At 44.2% G+C, this 26,203-nt stretch overlaps 1 protein-coding gene and 1 long non-coding RNA gene across 2 annotated transcripts in view; one reads left to right on the forward strand and one right to left on the reverse strand.

Annotated features, from left to right (window-relative positions):
• PPM1H (protein phosphatase, Mg2+/Mn2+ dependent 1H) overlaps window positions 1–26,203 on the forward strand; it is a 301,134-nt gene that overhangs the window by 242,157 nt on the left and 32,774 nt on the right. Inside the window, exons 7-8 of the mRNA XM_081588932.1 lie at window positions 7,071–7,134; window positions 11,255–11,362. Of these exons, the coding sequence (XP_081445058.1) occupies window positions 7,071–7,134; window positions 11,255–11,362 (172 nt within the window). The remainder of the gene's footprint in view (window positions 1–7,070; window positions 7,135–11,254; window positions 11,363–26,203) is intronic.
• LOC145545148 (uncharacterized) lies at window positions 12,123–20,554 on the reverse strand. The gene is made up of 2 exons (XR_014081906.1): window positions 20,368–20,554; window positions 12,123–12,500 (listed from the first exon to the last, which is right to left on the reverse strand). It is a non-coding gene; the product is annotated as an uncharacterized LOC145545148 (long non-coding RNA).

Raw genomic sequence — 26,203 nt, forward strand, 5'->3', positions numbered from 1 at the left:
GCATGTGACCTCTGGAGTTCCCATGTTCAGAGCATGTGTCTAAAATACTGACTCCAAGGGGCAGCACACAGCCGGGCAAGACCACAGCAGGAAAAGATGTACATGTGAGTGAGCATGGGCTGGAGCCAGCACTAATGAGACCCAGAAAGCCACAGAAAGCAAGACTGGATGCTCTTGCTTTGTGAGTACATAAAGAACAAGAAAATACGTAAGGACAGAGGAAAGCCACTGCCAGGAATAAGGAGCAGTCATCGACTTGCTCACTTCATCAAACATCTGTTGGGCACTCATTATACACTGAGCAGTCTTTTAGGTACCAGAAACAAAAATCTCCATCCTCATAGAACTTAAATGGGGGAGGCAAGTGCACAGGGGAACAGTAGGATAAAGAAGCAAAATACTTAAAATGTTAGGAGGCAGGAGATCCCTGGAGAAAAAGAAAGAGAAGGGGAATGGGAAGTTTGGGGTTGGGGAGTGATTATTAAAGAAGGTCGTTTCATTACTAGGCTTTTATTTCAAGTTTGATGGGAAAGCCATCAGAGGGTTTGAGTAGGGTAATGACGTTATCTGACATTTCAAAATAATTACTCTGGTTGCTCTGAGAATAGAGGTAAAGGACAAAACTGAACAGTTTTCAACACCTTCACCGCCATCCCTGCAGCCATGGCACCATCCTCTCTTGCCTAGATTATTGCAGGGAGATCCAACAAGGCAACTGCAGTGCTGCAGGCAGAAGATGGTGTGACGTGAATAACAAAGTACTCAACTCCTTCTGTGTTTCCTTCTTACTAGAGAATCAGAGGGGCTTCCCAGATGGCGCTAGTGGTAAAGAACCCGCTTGTCAGTGTTAGGAGATGTAAGAGATGTGGGTAGGATCCCTGGATTGGGAAGATCCCTTGGAGGAGGGCATGGCGATGCACTCCAGTATTCTTGCCTGGAGAATCCCGTGGACAGAGGAGCCTGCCGGGCTGCAGAAGATCAAGGTGAGGAAGTCTAGACTGTTAGCAAGAAAGATATTTTAAACATTTGCCAAAAGTGGAAGCTGGATCCAGAAACAAGTGTAGTCAGAAGGGAGTTCTTAGAAGGGTGGGACCGAGGGGGTTGAGGGGCACCTGGCTTGAGAGTGGCAGCAAGGGGGTGTCCGTGGAGGTGACTTAGGGTGCAGACATCAGGGGAGAGGATGCCCTTGACGTGGTCCAGGTGCTCATGAGGAGCAGTGAACGTCAACAGAAAGTAGGTACAAGTTGTAAAGTCAGGACTCCAGAAGTACCAACAAAACAGAGTTGCTGAGAATAACAGCAGGGGAAGGGGCAAGTAAACTTTGTGTGAACCTGAACTGCAGTCCTTAGGAAAGCGGAAAGAGGGAAGTGTATGTTAGCAGGAGGATGGGTGGAGAGAGAACCTGGAAGGGTTGGGTTGAAGAGAGAGCAGTCAGTGCCTCTCTCTGGCCTTAGCAGTAAGACCAGGTTGAGGGTTGGTATCTAGTGGAGGTGGTATGATCTGGGTAACAACCTGGACTTACTAGTGCTGCTGCTGCTAAGTTGCTTCAGTCATGTCCGACTCTGTGCGAACCCATAGACGGCAGCCCACCAGGCTCCTCCATCCCTGGGATTCTCCAGGCAAGAACACTGGAGTGGGTTGCCATTGCCTTCTCCAGGACTTACTAGTAAGTCAACTCAATTGGCAGTTTTCATCCTTTTGATGGCATTTCCTGGATGGCTGATCAGGGCAATAGTGTACATGGATGTATTTTGACTTTGTAAGAAATTTGATGGTTTCTTCTCTTAGTCTTTGAACAAGATGGAGAAACTCTGTGTGGACAGTAGTTCAGCTGTCTCATAGACGGCCTCAGAGCTATACCCAGAGTCCAAATTCATGAGGACATTGTCTCAGTGGATCAGTGTTTTCAGCCTCCCCCTGCCATACCACCCACTAATTTTTTAAAGCCACTTTTAAAAAATATTTATTTATTTATTTGGCTGCACTGGGTCTTAGTTGTGGCACCTGGGCTCTTCCATCTTTGTTGCAGCATGGAGATTTTGTTGTTGTTGTTGTGAGATCTAGTTTCTTGACCAGGGATTCGAACCTGAGCCCCCTGCACTGGGAACATGGAGTCTTAGTCACTGGATCACAAGGGAAGTCCCACCACCCACTCATTTAAACATGAATAGTCTTATCATCTGCCCTCTACTATTGAGTTTGTCTTCTGTGTGTTTCCACCAGACAAGAACATGATTTTTCAGATTGTACTTACTTTCATCCACTTGCCTTCAAGAAATGTCAATACCCTTTGTCTGGTTAGCTTGACCTGGAGAAAGGTCTCTAAATGGCTTGATTCTGCTTAGCTTTTTTGTTTTTTTTCAGTGACCCAGATGAAGATCGCAGAGCTGGTTATCAACTTGAATGTGATATAGCATAGAAGGGGGCTTCCCAGGTGGTGCTAGTGGTAAAGAACCTGCCTGCCAATACAAGTTAGACATAAGACATGCAGGTTCGATCCCTGGGTCGGGAAGATCCCCTAGAGAAGGGAATGGCAATCCACCCCAGTATTCATGCCTGGAGAATCCCATGGACAGAGGAGCCTGGTGGGCTACAGTTTATCGGATCGCACAGAGTTAGACACAAGTGAAGTGACTTCACGCAGCATGGCAGCGTAGAAAGAGAGCTGATTTGGGGGGATGAAAAGATATGTGTTCAGACGTCTCTCAGTGGGTTGGAACAGTGGACCGAAACTAGCATGATAAAATTAATAAGGGCAATGGAGTTTTCCATTCAGAGTAAAATACTCATTGTATAAGTATAAACTAAAGGAAGACAATGAGTCAAAAAACCTTCTTGGGTCTTTTTACTTGTGGACTGACTGGGGTCGGGTTTGTTTGTTTTTACTCAGAGTTTCAGTACATGACCCTAAGCCACATAGACATGTGTACACAGACACATAACACCAATATAAGCCACAGTAATTTAAAAAAGGGCAAGGTCTAGGGACTTCTCTGGTGGTCCAGTGGTTAAGACTCAGTGCTTCCACTGGACTGCTGTGGGGGCACAGGTTCAATCCCTGGTCGGGGAACTAAGATCCTGCATACTGAGTGATGTGGCCAAAAAAAACAAGAGCATGGTCTAAATCAAAGAAGTAATCATTTCATTCCTCTATGGACTACATCTCAAGTGTTTTCAGTTCTGAGTGCCAGTTTTTTAGGACGATGACAGGAAGATGACAAACTGAAAGGCTCCCAGAGGGCCTCTCCTACAGTACTCAGTGCTTAGTCCTGTTGACTGTTTGCAGCCCCATGAACTGTAGCTCACCAGGCTCCTTTGTCCATCAGATTTTTTCAGGCAAGAATACTGGAGTGGGTTGTCATTTCCTCCTCCAAGTGATCTTCCCAACCCAGGGATTGAACCCATGTCTCTTGCGTCTCCTGCATTGGTAGGTGGATTCTTTACCACTGCACCACCCGGGAAGCCCTTGATTCAGTGCTCAGTTAATAAATGTTGGTTGAATGGATGGTGGCTTGAGTGGTCACGGATGGTGCCTCAGGTCCTGGGAAGGACAGTTGATAATACCAGGAAAAAGGCAACTTTGAGATAGCTCTCTTCAAATATTTGCAGACCTCTTAAGTAGAAGAGAGATTAGATTCCTTTCATGTTTCCCCAGAAGACAGACCAACACACCAATGGGTGACTGGGTCAATTTAGGAAAGAATTTCCCAGGGCTGTTATCCAGTGGCACTGCAGAGTTGGCCCTGTAAAGCTCCTTACACAAAGACTGTCCACAGCAGCCCACTGGATGAGAGGCCAGAACCAGCATGAGGGGTACAGCAGGAGAGATTCCTGCATTTGGGGTATAGCCAACTCAGTGGCCTTCTAGTCCGTACCATGGGCTTCCCTGGTGGCTCAGATGGTAAAGAATCTGCCTGAAATGCGGGAGACCTGGGTTCAGTCCCTGGATTGGGAAGACCCCCTGGAGAAGGGAATGGCAATCCACTCTAGTATTCTTGCCTGGAGAATTCCGCAGACAGAGGACCCTGGAGGGCTCCAGGCCATGGGGTCACAAACAGTTGGACACGACTGACACACACACATAAAATAGATTAATAATGAGAACCCACTCTATAGCACAGGAAACTACTCAAAGCTTGCTGATGACCTAAATGGGAAGGAAATTCAAAAAAGAGGGGATATATGTATACGTATAACTGATTAACTTTGCTGTACAGCAGAAACTAACACAAAGTTGTAAAGCAACTATACTCAATTTTTAAATTTAAAATTGTTTTTTAAAAAATTAAAAGGAACAGAAAAAAAAGACAAAAGAAGCAGAGGCTAAACCATAAGATTAGAACTTGGGAGGACTTGGTCCTGTGGGTAAGAACCCCAGGACAAGTGTTTGACTTTCAGAGTGGTGCTGAAACAGACTTCACTCTCCTGGGATTCTCTGCCCTGGGAGAATTCCATTACCTGGGCTTGTGGTGCAGTCAGAGGACAGTTTTCTTGCTGCTTTTGCAAGCTTGTTAAGAGCATTCTCAGCCTGTCTCCACTGAGCTCTAAGTAATCTCCAGTCATTGATTCTAGAGCTGCCCCTCTCTGCATACTCTGTAATTCCAGACTCCTGTGCTTGGATCACCAGGCCCCAGCCCCTCCCTGAGCACTGTCCCCACTGCATCCTCTCTGTCTGAACGTGGCTTTTTACTTTCCATGTGGTCCCCAAGCCCCACTTGTGCCCACTTCACAGCCTTTCTCAGGTTATTACCTCCCTTGAGCCATATAGTCATTTGCTCAACTGATTTGGAATGTTAGCTAAAGACCTTGGTTTCCAATAGTGGTTCTCCACCATGACTACACATTGGCATCACCTGGGAAGCTTGTTAAAAAATTCCTTTTGCCTAGGCCTGATCCGCAGAGGTTCAAACTTCATTGTTCTGACCTGCTGCTGCTGCTGCTGCTAAGTCGCTTCAGTCATGCCCGACTCTGTGCGACCCCCATGGACTGCAGCCTACCAGGCTCCTCCATCCGTGGGATTTGCCAGGCAAGAGTACTGGAGTGGGGTGCCATTGCCTTCTCCGGCTCTGACCTGAGCATCAGGCTTTTCAAAGCCCTCTCAGGAGATTCCTTCTGCAGCCAAGATGGAGAACCATGGGTCTACAAACTCACTGGATCCCCAAGCTGACTGTAGTCTAATAACAACTGTATTTGTTCCCCAAGAGACTCATACACCACAGTGTCTTAAATCATTTGTGTGAGTATAGAAGTATCAGAGTAGCTATTTCCACTTTGTGTTAATTTGGTAGATTTAGGGGAAGGAAATAGTATGGTTCCTTTTTTGAAAACTCAATTCATGGCATACCTCTGGGCTCACTCGACTGCAGAAGCAGCAACCAGCTTTTATCAAGCTCTCAGCATGTGCCAGGCACTGTGCCGAATACTTCCTAAGCTCGTCACTTTTATCAGCCATTTTAATCCTTACCGCAGGTCCACAAGGAGCCCCACTTTTTGGCTTCCCTGATTAATGAGGAAACTAAGGTTCAGAAAAAGGCTTATCCACTTGCCCAGGGCTGTACAGAAAGCAGTGTTAAACTCAAGCCCAGGCACATCTGGTGCCAGAACTTCACTGTTTCTCTACTCCGATGGGAAAGAACTTAACCAAATAACTTGCAGATAAGCAAGATATGCCGGCTTTAGCTTTGGGATTGAGCCTTTTTTCAGCTGAGTTGCATTCTTTTGTATATCAAGCACCTCCATAAATTTGATGTCAGATTCACTCTCAAGCTGCCTAGATATTTCAAGAGGTATGTCACAAATTATCCAGCTTCCCGGGTGACTCAGCAGTAAAGAATCTGCCTGCAGTGCAGGAGCCACAGGAGACACAGATTCAATCCCTAGGTCAGGAAGATCCCCTGAAGCAGGGCATGGCACCCCACTGCAGTATTCTTGCCTGGAGAATCCCATGGACAGAAGAGTCTGGTGGGCTACAGTCTATAGGGTCTCAAAGAGTCAGACATGACTGAGGCAACTTAACACACGCACGCATGTCACAAATTAATTTTTTTCATGTACTCAGGAGACATTAGTTTAGAAAAGCATTTTGCTTCTAACCTAGCAGAAAATACCCCATCTTTTACTCAGTCTTCCTAATACTTCTCTGAGGAAGTGAAGTATGGGCAACGCTCTCCCCATTTTGCAGAAAGGTGAACTGTATGCCAAGTATTAATTATCTACTAAATATTAGCGACAGCTACTACTCATTGAGTACTTACTAAGTGCCAGGCTCTGTGCTAGGCTGTTTACCTCCTGTGTGGTTATCATTTTGCAGCCGAGAAACCAGAGATCCAAAAAGATGGAGCTACTTGCCCAGGGTTATACAACGAGTGACTAGATAGCTGTTTGCTTGTTTGTTTTTTAAGTTCCTTGTGAGCAAAACTGTTAAAACGTGGCCCACGGCCTGGCGGCCTCTGCTGCGTGAGGGGTGGCATCTGAACCACCATATCTGGCGTAAACCACTGAAGCGTGAACAGGATTTTCTTTCTGTGTGACCAATGGCCATTTAATAGCCATCGTGAAACAAAGGGTTTTTTGCCAACGTTGAATATCACACTGTGGGCAAGCAGGCTCTAAATATTCCTTCTCCAGCCATCCCAGTATCAGGCTGCTTTGGCATAAACAACCCCTGAAGGTGAGAGCTGGCTCTCCCCCACAGCTCCATCTCTGAGCACTGCTGCCTGTCATGGTTTCAGATTGATGACAGCCCTGCCACCACGGCTGGAGCCGTTCAGTACTGCAGGGACACTAAATGCTGAGGACAGAAGCCTGTCACCCCTCTGGTTGTGAGTAGGCCAGCTCATTTTCCCTCTCTTCAGGCACATAAAGACTTGGTATTTTCTGGTTCGTTGAAATATGTACACATACGCACACAGTTCTGTAGGGAGACTGACTCTTTGTACAGGAGGAGATCGGCAGTGTGGTGCGCAGACGGAGGCTCAGGGAAAATAAACTACCTGGCATCCTGTGTCAGGGCAGTGGGTCACTAATTGAGTGCGAACCTGTTTTTTTTAATGTTGTTTATCCTCCTACAGGGCATACAAAACCATTGAGGATGATGACTTGAAGTTTCCCCTTATATATGGAGAAGGCAAGAAGGTAGGCATCTGCCCTCCCTGGACTGAGAGAACCAGGCTCTGTCTCTACGGAGCCCATGGAAATCTGTGTGTTCCACTTGGCAGCTCGTGACTTTGTAGTCTTGACAGCTTGAAAGAATATCACCTCCACCTTCCTTCAGGTCTCCTGTCTTAAGGGTCCAGGGAGTGGCAGGGCTGGGGAATGGAAGTGGTGAGCACAGGGGACTAAAGTCAATTTTGTGAAAATGACATCCCCCTTCTCGAGCCATTTGCATAGCTTTTTGCAGTGTTTAAACATGACTGCTTTCACATACATCATCTCACTGTGTATTGACAACAAGCCAGGAGGCAGGCAGAGCTGACTGTCTTACATCCATTTGGGAGATGAGGCAGCAGGGACTGCAAGGCTAAAACCGCTCAGGCAGTCATGCGGCTGGCCAGGGCTGGTATGAGCCGTGGGGCTGTGGCCCTCCACTTCCTTCTGGTGCCCTTGCATTCTACCATGGATGCTCAGACTATACACGCCAGCTTCTCCACTTGCCCCATGAGAAGGGGATCCAGAGTTTCACCTTGATCGATAAACTATAGGATCACATGGATCAGATCCCAGACCATTCATCATAGCAAAGACCATTCATCACCAGCTCCCAGGGCCCCTGTCAGACTCTAACATTGTTGGGCTGAAAGAAGGCTGTCGATCTTAAAGTGGTCTCTGAGCAGAGACTGGAGAGGGGTGCAGTCCAGGAGTGGAGATGAGAAAGCTTTGAAGTCATTTTCCAGGAAGAACAAACACCTTCTGAATCATTGCATTCTTCCTCGGAACATGAATACATTTCAACTAAGTGCTGAGAGTTCCAATTAGAAGTGAAAAATGTGGTCACGTTAAGAATATTCAACTGAAATTTTTTTCAGCATGTGATAGCTTTTATCAGAACAAGTGACTCATAAGAAAACTGAAAGATGCCTTCGTGGACAGAGTTTGAGTGAGTGTGTGTGTGTGTGTGTGTGTGGTATGAAAGAGAGTGCACAGGAGTAGGTTTTAGGTTCACTGTAGCCCAGCAGTGATTTTGCTCGAAGGAGGGAGGAATTCCACAAAGCGAAATGAAACATGAATATTTGGTCAATAAATGCATCATTTTTCAAACCAACTTCCCCCTTTCCTGGAGATGGACACCATCTGCCTTGCCATCCTGGTTGAGAGTCAGGACAGGGAAGGGCTCTGTTCCCGGTAGGATTTCGTGTGTCTGTGTACAGCGGACACCATCAGTGAGCATCACTCAGCCCAGTGATCTGCACCTACAGTTTCTGGTCTTCATGGTGCTGAGATTCTCAGTACTACCCTGCTGCTCCCAGTGAGTTCCAGTAAGCTCAAGACCACATCCTGTTGCCTTCATATCCTTAGTACCCGTCTAGCCTGATACTTGACTCATGGCAGACCATCAGTAAATGCATAAGTATTTAATAAACTATTCAGTTATATTCAGTATACTCTCCTTGAAAGAAAGTAAAAGTGTTAGTCACTCAGTTGTGTTTGACTCTTTGCGATCCCATGGACTGTAGCCTGCCAGGCTCCTCTGTCCATGGAATTTTCCAGGCAAGAAAACTGGAGTGGGTTGCCATTCCCTTCTCCAAGGTATCTTCCTGACTCAGGGAACAAACCCAGGTCTCCTGCACTACAGGCAGATTTTACTATCTGAGCCACCAGGGAAGCCCCTATACTTTCCTTTGTTGTTCAGTTGCTTAGTCATGTCCAGCTCTTTGTGACCCCATGGACGCCAGGCTTCCCTGTCCTTCACCATCTCCTGGAGCTTGCTCAAACTCATGTCCATTGAGTCGATGATGCCATCCATCCATCCCATCCTCTGTCATCCCCTTCTCCTCCTGCCTTCAGTCTTTCCCAGCATCAGGGTTTTTTCCAGTGAGTCAGCTCTTTGATTCAGGTGGCCAAAGTATTGGAGCTTCAGCTTCAACATCAGTCCTTCTGATGAATATTCAGGACTGACTTCCTTTAGGATGGACTGGTTGGATCCCAAGGGACTCTCAAGAGTCTTCTCCAACACCATAGTTCAAAAGCATCAATTCTTCAGCACTCAGCTTTCTTTATAGTCCAACTCTCACATCCATACATGACTACTGGGAAAACAATAGCCTTGACTAGACAGACCTTTGTTGGCAAAGTAATGTCTCTGCTTTTTAATATGCTGTCTAGGTTGGTCATAACGTTTCTTCCAAGGAGTAAGCGTCTTTTAATTTCATGGCTGCAGTCACCATCTGCAGTGATTTTGGAGCCTCCAAAAATAAAATCTCTCACTGTTTCCATTGTTTCCCTATCTATTTGCCATGAAGCTATGGGACCAGATGCCATGATCTTAGTTTTCTGAATGTTGAGCTTTAAGCCAACTTTTTCACTCTCCTCTTTCACTTTCATCAAGAGGCTCCTTAGTTCCTCTTCACTTTCTGCCATAAGGGTGGTGTCATCTGCATATCTGAGGTTATTGATATTTCTCCCGGCAATCTTGATTCCAGCTTGTGCTTCCTCCAGCCCAGCGTTTCTCATGATGTACTCTGCATCTAAGTTAAATAAGCAGGGTGACAATATACAGCCTTGACGTACTCCTTTCCCGATTTGGAACCAGTCTGTTGTTCTATGTCCAGTTCTAACTGTTGCTTCCTGACCTGCATACAGATTTCTCAAGAGGCAGGTCAGGTGGTCTGGTATTCCCATCTCTGGAAGAATTTTTCACAGTTTGTTGTGATCCACACAGTCAAAGACTTTGGCATAGTCAATAAAGCAGAAATAGATGTTTTTCTGGAACTCAGTTGCTTTTTCAATGATCTAACAGATGTTGCCAATTTGATCCCTGGTTCCTCTGCCTTTTCTAAAACCAGCTTGAACATCTGGAAGTTCAAGGTTCATGTACTGTTGAGGCATAGCATTTCTAGGTTTCTCTTATTACCAGAGCATCAGAGCAAGGATTCACGTATAGATCTTTGAACCACGCCACTACACCAGGTATAGTGTTGATGAGCCAAATATTAGAGCCATGGGCTTCAGTCAACGCAGAATGACTTTCACTCCATTCCTCTGTGTTCACCTGAGCTGGATATCCTTCTGCACAAAAATGTAGTGCCCCCCACCTCTTCCAGGGAACCTTCTTAGTAGAATTTTTACCTCCTCTGAACTCACATAACCCATTGTTTGTCTTTCAGCACTCGGCCATATTCTGTATATTGTTAATCAGACATGTACCTCTTAGTTTCTCCCTTACCAAGTTCTTTTATAGTAGGTACAAGACCGTAGACATGTGCCCCCCGCCAGGACAGTATCTGCACATAGTAGGTGCTCAATAAATGCTTGGGTGACTCATATCTGTATCATTAGGCTGACAGTATAGGCATTAGTACAATAGTATTGCTTCCTTAATTGCATTTGGACAACCATGCAGAGAAGGCTACAGATGGCGTGGTCTCAGCCATGAGGTCTCTGTGGAGTTACAGTAAAGTGACATCTTGTTCCTTTCTGCCTAAAGGGAATTGTGTGAGAACATTAGCAGGACAGGTTATAGTCTAATGGTACATTTCTAATGGTACATTTTCTCCAGCCATAAAGTAAAATATATCAGCTCTGGAAGGGCAGGATCTGCCTCTGACATTTTTACATCTTTTATCACAGAACTAGAGACATAGCTGGGATTCAGTAAACACTTGAAGAATGGGTATACAGCAGATGCATGGATGGATGAGGGGGCGGGAATGTGTGGATGGATGGATGGGTGGACAGGTGGACCAATGGGGGATGTTTGGATGACGGATCCTGTTGGATTTGGTTTGAATTGATTTCAGTAGCTGTAGACATCACGGATATATTGAGTTTATTGGACATCATTCTCTCCAGTCTCTGTGAAAAGACAGCAGCAGCCCATTCAAATGAAGGTAATTGGTGGTAGAAAAGCCACTCCTCAAGTACGTGAGCTCTTGGTGAGCTCTTCCTCAAAAACAACTACCCGCAGAACTTAACAGCCAGGGGCAGTGGGGACTGGAAAACGACTGCTTCTCTCATAGCCCACGGCACCTACACTGTGGTGGGGATGCTGTCTCCGTTTGTGGGAGTGTTTCTGACGACCCTCTGCTTATACTCCTAGGCCCGTGTAATGGCAACTATTGGAGTGACCAGGGGACTTGGGGACCATGACCTGAAGGTGCATGACTCCAACATCTACATAAAACCATTCCTGTCTTCAGCTCCAGAGGTACCACATGCGGTTTTTATTTCTATTTTGTACAAGAACATGTTTTCTACATTATCCCTCCCATGCCTCTCACCCCATATGCAGGCAGTAGCCAACTCACGTCACATGTACTTCTGCATTGTCTCTCATGTCTGTTTCTTTTCTCCACTCCATTCTCACTTCAACTGTCCCGGTTCCTCCCTCATCGTCTCCTGCCCAGATGGCAACACGGCCTAGTGGCATTCCTTGCCTCCTCAATCCAGCCCACGTACTGCCGTCAGAGCAGTTTTCCTAAACAACTGCTCTGACACCTGTTTGCTCAGAAACCTTCAACAACACCCCAAGGCTCAGAGAGTAAAGCCCACACTCCTTCACTTGGCATTCAGGACTTAATATAATTTGGTCTAACTTAAAAAAAAAAAAATCTGATCTTTGGTCCCCTACACCAGCCAGAATGAATTTATTTTTGATACATGATCTTGAGTTTAACATATTTGCTCAAACTATTCTTTCTGCCTAGAATGCCCTTCCCCCACATCTCCAAACATCCAAATTCTTTTTTATCTCTAGGATTTAATGTAAATACTTACCCTGCTTTCCCCTCCCCCAACAGGAAGTCACATTTCCCCCTACACCAGATACATGGAGAGTGTTTTCACTTTCTGCTTATAGCATAGTGATTTACATACATATTTTATCCCCTCTTAGATTCTAATTGCCTGAAAAGCTGGTATCATTCCGTTGATGTTTAAAAGTTAACTGAAAAACAAGTTGTCATATATTTGGTTTAAAAAATCATTTTTCTCATAATACAGGAAACAACATCAAGTTCTATTTCAAGGTATATCATTTAGAAAAGATACTGTTTCTAAGGGATAGAAAACTCTAAGTAACAGTAGTTTTTGGGTATAGTTTCTCACAAAACAAGAAGGCTGGAATTTGGTGGCTGTTCATGTTGATGCAGCACCTCCAATGTGCCAGGGGTGACATCTCTGCTGCTTTCTTCCCTTTGTGGTTGCAAGATGGTAACACAGGTTCAAGCGTAACATTTTGATAAAAGGCAGGAAGAAGGGGAGCAGCCCATCTGTCCCAGCAGACATGTACTTGCATCTCGTTGGCCCAAACTGTGGTACCTGACCTCCCCTAGCTACAGAGGAGACTGGGAGAGAGAGAGAGGAAGGTTTGCAGTTTCTATAGTAGAGGAGAGCCAGGGAGGGGTGAGTTGGGACCCAGCAGTGTTTGCATACTGTGTAATTAACTGTTAAAACAGGGCCTCTGGAAATGCTCAGAATGTTTAGACATAGCTCCATCTGCATGTTCTTCCCAAAGGTGGGTGCTGTGTTTTCAGCGAAGGCTCTTTTTGTTGAAAAAAACAGAAACCCACTCATGCTGACTCAAAAGGAGGTGCTTATTTTATTACTATCGGAAGAGATATTTATGGGGTCCACAAGAACCTTTGAAGAGCCAGGCTTTATGGAAGAGAAGGTGATTCTGGAAGCAAGGCAGCTCTAAGACCAGCCGTGCTCCATAGGTTTCTGCTATCAGGCCACCCAGTTTGTCACTCCCTCAGGTGCACATTACCAGAGAGGAATCTCAGTGGCCCAACCCACCTTTTCTACCAGGTCACAACTGACTTCACAGCCTGTAGACTGTGTTCACTCTAGAGCCATCAATGGGCACAGTCAGCCACCCAGGCCCAGCCTTGTGGCAGCGCTGGGAGCAGGACTAATTCCTTCAGAGTCCTTAACTGAGGTTTAGGTTGACATCTAAAATACATCCAGCTACAAGAAATCTCAGCAGAAAGAAATCTCTAGTGAATAGCAGGAATAGGAGACACGTGCGTGTCCTAATATCACCCAGGATCTCAAGTGAGATGAGCTTGGTGGAAATACTATTTACCATTTGCAGCTGTCTCTCTTTTAGCCTTCTTAGCAATTCTGCATGATAAGGATCTTGACAACAGAGTGTCTAAGTTCCCCTGGCTGTTGATGGATACCTACTCCCTCTATTCTGGTCAACACTAGGATCCCTGAATTACTGCTAAAAGTCCTCCTGGCCAGAGGAAACCATTAAAGACCATACTTGTGCATGCTATGTTGCTTCTGTCATGTCTGACTCTCTGCAACCCCATGGACTGTAGCCCGCCAGGCTCCTCTGTCCATGGGATTCTCCAGGCAAGAATACTGGAGTGGGTTGCCATTTCCTTCTCCAGGGGATCTTCCCAACCCGGGGATCAAACCCATATCTCTTATGTCTCCTGCATTGGCAGGCGGGTTCTTCAGCACTAGTGCCACCTTGGAAGCCCAATACTATACTCATGGGCATCCATATTTTCCCCCTTGAGAGAGAGGCATTTATCAGACGTATTAAATGGTACTGTCACCTTTCCATTCCCCCCACCACCACCAAAAAAAACATCAGTGAAGTGTGACTGTGTTTGGTAGGGGATGGGGGAGTGTGCTAAGGAAGCACTAATTAGCCATTTTGTTCCTTAAAGGAGAATGAAAACCTCCTCACCCTCCCCACCCCAATACACACATAAACACACATATACTTTCTATATAAAGTGAGAAGTTTGGTTTTCAGAAAAATGATCTCTACATGCAGTTAGGTTATAGGTCTTCCAATCGCTGTGCTCCTGTGGATCCCAAGGAGGGCCAACCTGGGAGATTCCCCGAGGACTAATGAAGAATCCATTGGTTGATCAGAAACTTCATGTTACCTGTCTGGAGTGATGCTGATTCTCAGGGAAGTGGTGCGGTTGTTTCAGCAATGATGAGGGATGGGGGAGGATTTAAAAGGGAACTAGCAACCTCTGGAAAAATGTAAGTGCTCTTAGGAAAGTTGTAGAATTGAATAATGTGTAGCACCTTTATGATAACAATAACAAGTAACATTTATTGATTACTGAGTCTGGGCCAAACAACATACTTTTTTTTTAAATCCTCAACAATTCTGTGAGGTATGTATGGTTAGTATACCCATTTTACAGACCAGGAAATTGAGATTCAGGGAAGAAAGTTAACTCCCCTTGGCTGTACAGTTATTAACTAACAAGATGATCCTCATACTCAAGTTTGTCTGATTCGCTCAGGCTCTGTAGGGGAGAGAAACTGAATTCAAGATTTTTTTGGCGTGTCCAAGAGCACCCCGAGGACTGTTTCAACAGACTCTGAAGAGAGTACCTCTGTCTTGGGGCCTGAGTGGCCAGAGATTCTCAGAGAAATATGGCTAGCCTCAGACTGATGTTGTAGAAAATGATGGTGTGGTAGAAAAAGTAATTGGGAAAGACAGGAATGGCCTTTCGTGTGTGCCAACCGAGGCCAGACAGAATTGTGCAAAATGAGATTGTGTACCTATAATTTAGCTTAATGGGTATGTAGTACAGATCTCAAGACTCCTTTGCATGAGATTAAAGTTGTTGTACGTTTTAAATGTTTCCAGATGGAGAGGCCTTAGCCAGAGCCAGGAAACAGGGAGGAAGATTGGAGAGGAGGTGGGGAGAACAGCTTGAATCCACTCCTATGAAAAGTGTAGAAGAAAAAGAGATGGGTACCAGGGACCCCCCATCCCCATTCTTGGAGCAGAAGCTCCTTTTCCCTGGGTAGTAGTGATAAAGTGAGACCCTAGAGAAACAGCTCGGGGGCTGCTATTAGGAGCCCCAAAAACCAGGTAGATCTACTTAAACTATCTAATGAAGAAGAACCGACTCCCTTCTGTCTTCATTCCCCACCCCCACCCCAAGTCTATGCTGGCTTTCTAACCGTGACTTCCTAAGAACATTCCTCTGCTATGCTTCATCTTTGCCAAGCATGGATCTTTATTTCACATTTGGGTTCTAAATTTCAAACTCAGTTCAGTCTGGTAGTTTTAACGGTTGTGGGGAGGGGAATGGTGGTGGTGGTGGTGGGGGGGGGTGTTTGGAATGTGATTTTGTTCTAAGAAAAAAGGCTCAAAAATCTTCTTGGAAATCAGCATTGTTCTCATTCATCACTGTAGCTCCTAATTCAATTTGATGAGTTAAATAAAAATAAATCGAAACCATGTGGATCAAATTTACGTAAAAAAAAAACGCACAGGGGTTTAAAAATTAGAGAAGGGTTTCTAGCCAAACACATTCTCAGTTTTGCTGAACACAAGGCGCTGGAAAAATCTCGAGTTTGCCAAACCCAAGGAGGTTTGCGGAGCCTCCCTCATGTCTTCCAAGGTCTAAGGTAGGGATTTCTGGCCAAGAAGAACTGAATTCCATGAGAGGCCCCCACCAACCAGGCGGAGGCCTGTTCAACAAAAAAGGGAAGCGTTTTGACCCTCCCCTGGTCCACAGCATCTTTTCTCCATGTAACTGGAGCCTCTCCTCTCATAAAGGAAACACCCCCTACCAGGTCTCCATCCTCTTGCTTGATGAAGCTCATCATTGTTCGGCTTTTGTATATCACCCTAAAGAATTCAAGTGGAGAAGGAAAGGGTTGGTGAATTCAGAGGCATTCGGCACCTTCTTTCCAGTAATTCTCCACCCCGTCCAGCACATACCTCGTGACTTAGTCCTCAGGCAGCGTGGCCTGGGCCTGCAGCCTAAACCTCCAGATGTCCTCCATGCCACGCCCCCTTTCTGGCTGGTGGCAGCCCCTCCCGACAGCTAGGATTCCTCTTAATGTCTTTCTCGCCTTCTGGCCTCCATTCCAAGACTGCGCTGTTGACTTTAGGCCCCTTTTCGGCTCTTGGAAGATCGGGATCTTTTTCTGTCTGGGGACCAGTTTGCAAAGCCAACTCTATCAACTCAGCAGGGCCCCCCTACTCCGATCCCCACCAGACTGGATCACAAGGAGCCTGATTTTCTCTGGGCTTCATTTTGCCTCTCCTTGGTGTTCAGGATTCCTGTCAGCTGTTTTCTGTGACTCAGGATTACTCATTTAGGTCATTCTTGGTTGTCTTCCTCTAGAGTTTTTTTCTTCTCTCTCTCTTTTTTTTTAATATTTATCTGTATTTATTTGGCTGTGCCGGGTCTTAGTTGCAGCATACAGGAACTTTATTTGCAGCCTGAAAATTCTTAGTTGTAGTGGCATGTGGGATCTAGTTCCCTGACCAGGGATCGAACCCAGGCCTCCTAATGCAGGAGCTTGGAGTCCTAGCCACTGGACCACCAGAAGTCCCAGATTTTATTTCTTTCTTTCATCTGAAACAGACTTCTCTAAAAGAAGGAAGACCTTCGGCTCCAGTATCTAAATTCCAACCCTAGCACTGGCGTTACCTGTGACCTCTACAGGTTCTTTCAGCCTGCAGGTGGGGTGGAGATGCCTAGAGTCACAAGGTGTTTGGAAAAGCAAATGAGAACATCTGCAGAATTGCCTGGTATATGGTCTGGTACATGGTTTAGTCTTCATTACCCACCGGCTTCTGGAAGGCTTTGCATTTATGGGGGATTCCCAGTGTTCACTTTCATATGAAGAAAAGAATTGACTATTCTGTTGGAGACTGCCCCTGTTGTCACCCATGAAAACCTGAACAATATTTAAAGTCTCACATTGACATCTGAACATTTACAGTCTCTGATTCTCAGTAGCTTTTCATGCCCCAGACCAAAATCCCATTTTGGGAACAAGCATGTTTTATTGTACTGTGTACTTTCTGTAGTCTGGTCAATTCATAAAAAACAATATTGGTGCATAATGACATGGGAAGATGGTTGGACTACACTAAATGAAACAAAATATGACTGTATATACAAAAGCATGATCATAAGTCAGTAAAAAAGTTATGTGCGTGTGTATACACGTATACATAAAAATATAACTCTTGAAGGAAATTTTCTTAAATGTTAGAGTAATTATCTTTGGGTTATAGAGGAAGAATTAAAAAATCCCCTTTGTTGTTCAGTTGCTAAGTCATGTCTACTCTTTGCAACCCCATGGACTGGAGTACACCAGGCTGTCCTTCACTATCTCCTTCACTATGTCCTTCACATGACTTTGCTCAAACTCATGTCCATTGAGTCAGTGATGCCATCCAACCATCTCAGCCTCTGTTGCCCCCTTCTCCTCCTGCCTTCAATCTTTCCCAGCATCAGGGTCTTTTCCAGTGAGTCAGTTCTTTCCATCAGATGGCCAAAGCATTAGAGCTTCAACTTCATCATCAGTCCTTCTAAGGAATATTCAGGGTTGATTTCCTTTAGGATTGACTGGTTTGATCTTCTTGCAGTCCAAAGGACTCTCGAGAGTCTTCTCCAGTTACACAGTTCAAAAGCATCAGTTCTTCAGCATTCAAACTTCTTTGTGGTCGAACACTCATATCCATACATGACTCCTAGAAAAACCACAGCTTCACCTCTATGGACCTTTCTCAGTAAAGTAACATCTCTGCTTTTAAATATGCTGCTTATGTTTGTCATAGCTTTTCTTCAAAGGAGCATCTTTTAACTTCATGGCTCCAGTCTCTGTCCACAGTGATCCCCTAGAGCCCTCAAAAATCCCTTAGGAGGCAGTGTGATATTGAAGTTAGAAACTCAGACTGGTATCAAGTCTTGGCCTCAAACTCTGCCTCTTTACTTGCTAGCTGGGTGACCTTGAGAAAGTTACTTCACTTAAATCTCGGTTTCCTCCTCAGTAAAAAGAGGACAATAGGATTGTTATGCCCAGGAACCCAAGGAATAAACTAAATGACATATAAAAAGTACTTAAAACAGAATCTAGCATAGTAAATATTAGGTTGTAGTTCCTATTCTATCAAGACCACAAAATCTCACTAGTTGTTTATACATAGCTCATGAGTCCAGTAGTGTCTATCAGGTAGCACACTGGGGAATATGTCCTCATGGAATCGGAATTTGGAGCCACTTATAAGGTAAGACTAGCCAAAGAATAATCAACTGTAAACCCTGCGAGTCCTGACTCCTAAGAGACTAGGGGAATTCAGAGAAGGGAGAGAGAACCATCTAATCTGAAGAAGGACAAGATAAGTAGTAGTTGTTGAGTTGCTCCGTCATGTCCGACTCTTTGCGACCCCATGGACTGCAGCATGCCAGGCCTCCCTGTCCATCACCAACTCCTGGAGTTTACTCAAACTCATGTCCTTTGAGTCGGTGATGCCATCCAACCATCTCGTCCTCTGTCGTCCCCTTCTCCTCCTGCCCTCAATCTTTCCCAGCATCAGGGTCTTTTCCAGTGAGTCGGCTCTTAGCATCAGGTGGCCAGAGAGATTCAGGTTCAGCATCTCTCCTTCCAGTGAATATTCAGCATTGATAAGTAGAACAAGAAAAATAAGGCAGCAGGAATAACTCGGTGTGAAATAAATTTGCCTTACAGAATCAGTGAGTTTGGAAGATTAGCTTGAAGGGCTAGTAGCTATAATCAGGCTAATTATCCTGAAGGGCCTTGAACTGGACCCAGGGTGGCAGAGCAGGTTCTGAGCAAGAGGAGCAGCATGGTAGGTGAATGAGGCAGCGGAAGCCTTAGCTTGTAGCAGCACGTGGGTGGGGGTGCAGGAGTAGGGAGATACAGACGGGGAGACCACCACACAAGTGAACCCACGTGGCAGTGAGGATCTGAGTCAAGGCAGGGACCAGGAAAACCACATAGAGGCACATCAGAAAGAAAAGATGCTCAACATCACTCATTCTCAGAGAAATGCAAATCAAACCCACAATGAGGTACCATCTCACGCCCGTCAGAATGGCTGCTATCCAAAAGTCTACAAGCAATGAATGCTGGAGCGGGTGTGGAGAAAAGGGAACCCTCTTACACTGTTGGTGGGAATGCAAACTAGTACAGCCACTATGGAGAACAGTGTGGAGATTCCTCAAAAAACTGGAAATAGAACTGCCATGTGACCCAGCAATCCCACTGCTGGGCATACACACTGAGGAAACCAGAATTGAAAGAGACACAAGTACCCCAATGTTCATCGCAGCACTGTTTATAATAGCCAGGGCATGGAAGCAACCTAGATGTCCATCAGCAGACGAATGGATAAGGAAGCTGTGGAACATATACACAATGGAATATTACTCAGCTATTAAAAACAATACATTCGAATCAGTTCTAATGAGGTGGATGAAACTGGAGCCTATTATACAGAGTGAAGTAAGCCAGAAAGAAAAACACCAATACAGTATACTAACACATATATATGGTATTTAGTCAACTGGTAAAGATAACCCTGTATGCGAGACATCAAAAGAGACACAGATAAATAGAACAGTATTATGGACTCTATGGGAGAGGGTGAGGGCGGGATGATATGGGAGAATGGCATGGAAGCATGTAAATTATCATATGTGAAACGAATTGCCACTCTAGGTTCAATGCATGATACAGGGTGCTCGGGGCTGGTGCACCGGGATGACCTGGAGGGATGGGATGGGGAGGGAGGTGGAAGGGGGGTTCTGGAAGGGGAAAACATGTACACCCATGGTGGATTCATGTCAATGTATGGCAAAACAAATACAATATTGTAAAGTTAAAAAATAGAAAATAAACTAAAAAAAAAAAAGGCACTTCACAAAACAGTGTATTAATAATAAGAACTGAGGGCAGGGACTTCTCTGGTGGTCCAGTGGTTAAGAATCCATCTTGTAGTGTAGGGGATGCAGATTTGATCCCCAGTCAGGGAATTAAGATTCCCCACATGCCTCAGAGCAACTGCTGAGTCCGGACACCACAACTAGAGAATCCGTGTGTAGCAACTCAGACCCGACACAGCCAAATAAACATAGAAAGAGACAGAGAAAGAAAGAATGGAAGGCACACTTGATTTAGAGTATGAGGCAGAGTGAAATTTTTAAAAGCTTAAAAATAAACTTTGCTTCCTAGTCCTTGAGAAGGGAAGAAGGTTGCTTGTTGAGGTCTGAGGAAGAAAAATAATTTTATCTTTTTTCCCTCTGAGTTTTCTGAACCAATTTAAAAAACAGACACAGGAGTCTGGGATGAAAATAACTTTATAGTGAGGATAAAGTTAGGCTAGAATCCATGCTTTGGATCTAAGACCAAAATGGACTTTCTATTCCTCACCTCCAGCCCTCAAATTAATCTTACCTCCTGGACCGCTGTAGGCTCTCATCTCTCCACCCCAGAGAGGGACATCTTCCTGGTATTTACCTGCTGGCGGACAGGAGAAGGGGGAGCAGGTGCTGCTTTCTGATGAGTTGGGTCCAAGGAGCAAACTCCAGAGGACTCATTGTCCCCTGTTCACTCTCACCAATCCTATAGGGAGGAGGGGCCTAGAAGTGTGACATCACAATCCTTTGTGCCTCTCTTGACTACAAAACAAACCACGCTGACCTTAGAAGCTTAATGGAAGAATTATTATCTTTCACACTTCTATGGGTTGCATGGGCTCAGCTAGGTGCTTCTCTCTTGGAGTCTCTCACATACACACAGCTGGATGTCAGTAGGGATTACCGTCATCTGAAGACTGCTGCTGCTGCTGCTAAGTCACTTCAGTCGTGTCTGACTCTGTGCGACCCCATAGACGGCAGCCCACCAGCTCCGCCGTCCCTGGGATTCTCCAGGCAAGAACACTGGAGTGGGTTGCCATTTCTTTCTCCAATGCATGAAAGTGAAAAGTGTAAGTGAAGTCACTCAGTCATGTCCAACTCTTAGCGACCCCATGGACTGCAGCCTACCAGGCTCCTCCGTCCATGGGATTTTCCAGGCAAGTGTACTGGAGTGGGGTGCCATTGCCTTCTCCGCATTTGAAGACTAGAGGGGCTGAAAGTCCAAATGGCTCTCACTGAGTTAGCCATCAGCTGAGAACTCAGCCCAGGCAGCTACACACAGCCTCTCCCTGTGGCTCTGGCTTCTCATGGCCTTACTGCAGCTGGATTCTGAGAAGCCTCCCAAGAGTGAGTTCAAGAGATGCAAGCAGAAGCTGCAAGTGTTTTAAGACCCAGCCTCTGAAGTCCCAGAACATCAGCTCTGCCCCATCCTGATGATGAAGAAAACCATTGTGGTAGGTCCATATTTGAGGTGAGGAGAACCAGAATCCACTCATTTTTCTTTCCTTCTTTTTTTCATTTTAAAAGTTATGAAAGGGAGACTTGGGAAATACAAAGTTACATACAGTTTGTACTATATATAACAAAAAATTACTATATATTACTGTATATTACAAAAATTATTTTTAAGTAGATAAGTTTAGGTTTTAAGTTGGAGTTTCAAAATCAAACTCTCAAAAATTAATAGGATGAATAAACAGAAAGGTAGAAGGATATAGCAGACCTGAAAAGCACTATGAACCAATTCAACATAATTAAGGTTTATACAATTTTCACATAGTTGGACACGACTGAAGCAGCTTAGCATACACAATTTTCACACAACAGTAGGATGCAAATTCTATTCAAGTTCACATAGACTATAAACCAGGAGACATTGGAACATATATCCAGGGATATAAAACAAGGTGCAAACCAGAATGTGCTCTTGATGGGAAGAGCAGCTTGCTTGTCCAGGGAGGAAGAACTTGATGGCATTTTGGAGACCTTCTACCATCACCTTCCTATAGAAGTGTCCTCCCTACCATAAAATCTTTTTTTTTTCCAAACTTTAAACTTTTTATTTTGTATTGGGGTATAGCCAATTAACAATACTGTGGTAGTTTCAGGTGAACAGCAGAGTGACTCAGCCACACATATACCTGTATCCATTCTCCCTCAAAACCCCCTCCCATCCAGGCTGGCACATAACACTGAGTAGAGTTCCATGTGCTATACAATAGGTCCTAGTTGGTTATCCATTTTGAATATACCTGCTGTGAAATCTTGAAGATTAATCATCATCTGTCTTTCCAGTGCAAACTAATAAATGTTGATGCATTAGCTAATTAATTTAGAAAGAAAATCTAGTTTGCAGTGTAGAGGCAGATTTACAAAGATGCTAATTAATTAAATGTAAGTATCAGTGCTCTTCACCCAGACCAGCCCTCTTTGAGTTCTTGTTACCGGGAGAGGTAGACAGTTCTTTGTGGTGAGGAGAGGCAAGGTTACAATCAGAAATCATTTTCCTTATAATCATTCCTCAAAAGAAAAGGGATGTCATTTTTCATGATTTCAGTAATTTGTTGCAATTTCTTTTCTCATGCCTAATAAGCAGTCACATTAGCATCTAAGTTTGTATTCATAATTAGTCCTGTATTCTTTTTAAAATTCATGTATTTATTGAATTTATTTTTGGATGTGCTGGATCTTCGTTGCTGCGCACAGGCTTTCTCTAGTTGCAGCGTGCAGGCTTCTCATTGCTGTGGTTTCTCTTGTCGCAGAGCATGGGCTCTAGGCACATGGGCTTAGTGGTTGTGGTGTGAAGGCTTAATTGCTCTGTGGTATGTGGGATCTTCCCAGACTGGGAATCAAACCCACGTCCCATGCATTGCCAGGTGGATTCTTAATCACTGGACCACCAGGGAATTTCTGTATTCTTTTTCTTAAAGAGAGCTTCCCAGAAAGAAAAATATACTATATTATCTCACTTACATGGGGAATCAAAAAAAAACAACAAAAGCAACAACAAAAAATCTAACTCATAGATGAGATGGTTGGATGGCATCACTGACTCAATGGACATGAGTCTGAGCAAACTCCAGGAAATGGTGAAGGACAGGGAAGCCTGGGTACTGCAGTCCATGTGTTCACCAAAAGTCAGACACAACTTAGTGACTGAACAACAAAACTCACAGAAGAAGAGATCAGGCTTGTAGTTACCAACAATGGAGATGAGGGGGAATTAGAAGAAGGTGATCAAAAGGTACAAGCTTCCAGTTATATGACAAATACTAAGGATGTAATGTACAACATGGTGACTATAGTTAACACTGCTATACAATATATAGGAAAGTAGTTAAGAGTAAATCCTAAGAGTTCTTATCACAAGGAGAAAAAATTTTTCCTCTTTATTCTTTTTTTCTTTTCTTTTTATTGCATCTATATGAGAAGATGGATATTAGTTGAACCTATTGAGCTAATAATTTTACAATATATAAATCAAACCATTATGCCATCTGCCTTAAATTTATACAGTGATATATGTCAATTATTTCTCAATAAACCTGGAAAAACTCCCCAAATTGTATAAATTGCAGACCTCCATAACAATGGATCCCCCTGTACAAAAGGAAAATGCTGAGTTCTGTCTAAGGATACTTTGATAGTTTAGAGCAGTTGTATTTGGCACCTTATTCCCTCCAGTCTTATTGAGATAGAATTGACATATGACATTGTATAATTTTAAGATGTACAGTGTTTTGATGTGTTATATACAGTTGACCCTTGAACAACATGAGATTAAAATGCACAGGTCCACTTATACAGATTTTTCCCTGTAGTAAATACTACAGTTCTTACACAGTCTGAGTTTGATTGAACCACAGATAAGGAGGAACCACAGAGAAAGCTGACTATTTAAGCTATATGCAGATTTTCAGCTGTGCAGAGGGTAAGAGCTCCTAACCCCCTAGTTGTTTGAGGATCAACTGTATCACAAAATGATTATCACAGTAGTATTAGCTAACACTTCTATCACATCACATAATTACCAGTCCTTGCCTGTGCTGAGAACATTTAAGGTTTACTCTTTTAGCAACTTTCAAGTATATAATACAGTATTACACACATATTATATATATATATATACACACACACACATTATATATAATGTATATATATATATGTATGTATGTGGGGCTTCCCAGGTGGCTCAGTGGTAAAGAATCTGCCTGCTAGTGCAAGAGACACAAGAGCTGTGGGTTTGATCCCTGGAGAAGGAAGTGGCAACCCACTCCAGTATTATTGCCTGGGAAATCCCACAGACAAAGGAGCCTGGCAGGCTACAGTCCATGGGGTTGCAAAAGAATCAGACATGGCTTAGTGACTAAACAGCAACAATATATCTATGTATTATATATATTGGGCTGGTCAAAAAGTTCATGTTTTTCCACAACATCTTACAGAAAAACCCAAACTTTTTGGCCAACCAACAGTATATAAAATACACTATATACAGATATTTAACTATAATCACCATACTGTACTTTGTATCACCAGAGCTTATTCATCTTATAACTGCAAGCGTGTGCCCTTTGACCACTATCTCTCCATTTCTCTCCCCACCCCCTCCCCCTGGCAAGCACCACTCTACTCTGTTTTATGAGTTCAGCTTTGTGAGCAGTTTCTGGAACCTCCTCTCTAGTCCCACGTCTACAGCATCTCATACATCTGCCTTCTCAGTTGGGTTGATGCCCCCTTGGGGAGTCTTATACCCCCCTCCCATCACTATCAGCATTCTGAAAATGTCTGGGGAGAAAATAGTCACATGTTAAGAGTGTATAGAACTGCTCTCTTCAATGCCAGTACCATCTGACTTTACATACAGGAGAGACTTTATGCCCTAGCCTGTCGATTTGCATCTGTAACATTTGCATTTCCAGTCTAGTTGTTAAAAAGAATGACTTGTGATGCACCTGTGTGTCATCCAAATGGATGGTTCCCATTGGGAAGTGTCTCGAGATTTGCTAACAAACCATTTGAATAAAACCAGAATTTGAAGTTTACTTGGACACACACCAAATAATCTAGCTTGGCAACTCATGAAATTCGTGGTCACACAGAGGAGCCAACCTGTACATTCTGTCAAACATTTCTTCTCACTGGAGATCCTCTGATCTTCTCCTGAACAATAATAATTTCATTTGAATGTTTCAGTTAAACACAGAGTATCTTTTTAACATAAATTTATTGTATTAATGCAGGCTTCCCTTGTGGCTCAGCTGGTAAAGAATCTGCCTGCAATGCGGGAGACCTAGGTTCGATCCCTGGGTTGAGGAGATCCCCTGGAGAAGGGAAAGGCTACCCACTCCAGTACTCTGGCCTAGAGAATTCCATGGACTCTATAGTCCATAGGGTTGCAAGGAGTCAGACAAGACTGAGCAACTTTCACTTTCATTGTATTAATGCATATAAAAATAGTTTGAGGAGTTTGTTAAAGAATGTAAATCCTGGAATCCACTTCCTGAAAACCTGAGTCACAAAGTCTAGGGTGGAGGTCCTAGGGATTTTCACATTTTTAGACAGTTCTGAAGCAGGTGATCCAGAGACAACTCTGGGAATAACACTGTAATAACTGTTCTTCAGTGTTTCAGGAACTTTAGTTTTGTAATCCTAAGGTCATCCATGCTCTAGTCCTGGATTGCATGATTCATTCTCTCTATGCCTGTGTTCTAGGCTGCTAGGCTAGGGCTATTACACATCTCACTCTCCGACTACTCACAGGTCTGCCTAGACCTGGGCTGCTTGCGGTGGACATTGTCACACGGCAGGTACCCCATAGCTTACCAGGGGTGATTGGGTTTCTTCTCCTAAGGCAAGAGACACAGTAACCTGTTCTCCTGCTCACTTGAGATCCCTGAAATCTTGCCATTGTGAAGTAAGTCCTGTAAAGTAGTAACACACTGTGGTTAGGTTCAGTCCCAATGGTTACAAAGTGCAGCTACAAGAATAAAGAACAGTGGTCATTTAATTATTTATGCACCAGGAGACTAGGTAACTTAACTCTCTCAACCAGGACAGTTTGGAGAGTCAATGGGGATGCTGTTAATAATTATGCTGGGAAAACAACAGAAACCAAAATTATCTCAGGCAAACAGGGACAATGGTCACTCTGCATCTCCGACTCCTAAATGGATTTGACATGGCTCAGTTTATCTACACAGCACCCATGCACTGTTACTCACAGGCTGGGATTCCTACAGACCCTGCTCTCGGCAAATGGGCATTTTAATGAACAGAAATGTATTCCTCAGATGACTAACAAGCTAGATTCAAGTCCATTTGTTCACTGATCCATTCAGTGAACCTTTGATTCAGTGGTGAACAAGCCATTG

This window comes from Giraffa tippelskirchi, chromosome 4 (genome assembly GCF_054371585.1).
Source record: "Giraffa tippelskirchi isolate mGirTip1 chromosome 4, T2T-mGirTip1v1.2.pri, whole genome shotgun sequence".
Taxonomy (NCBI): Eukaryota; Metazoa; Chordata; class Mammalia; order Artiodactyla; family Giraffidae; genus Giraffa; species Giraffa tippelskirchi.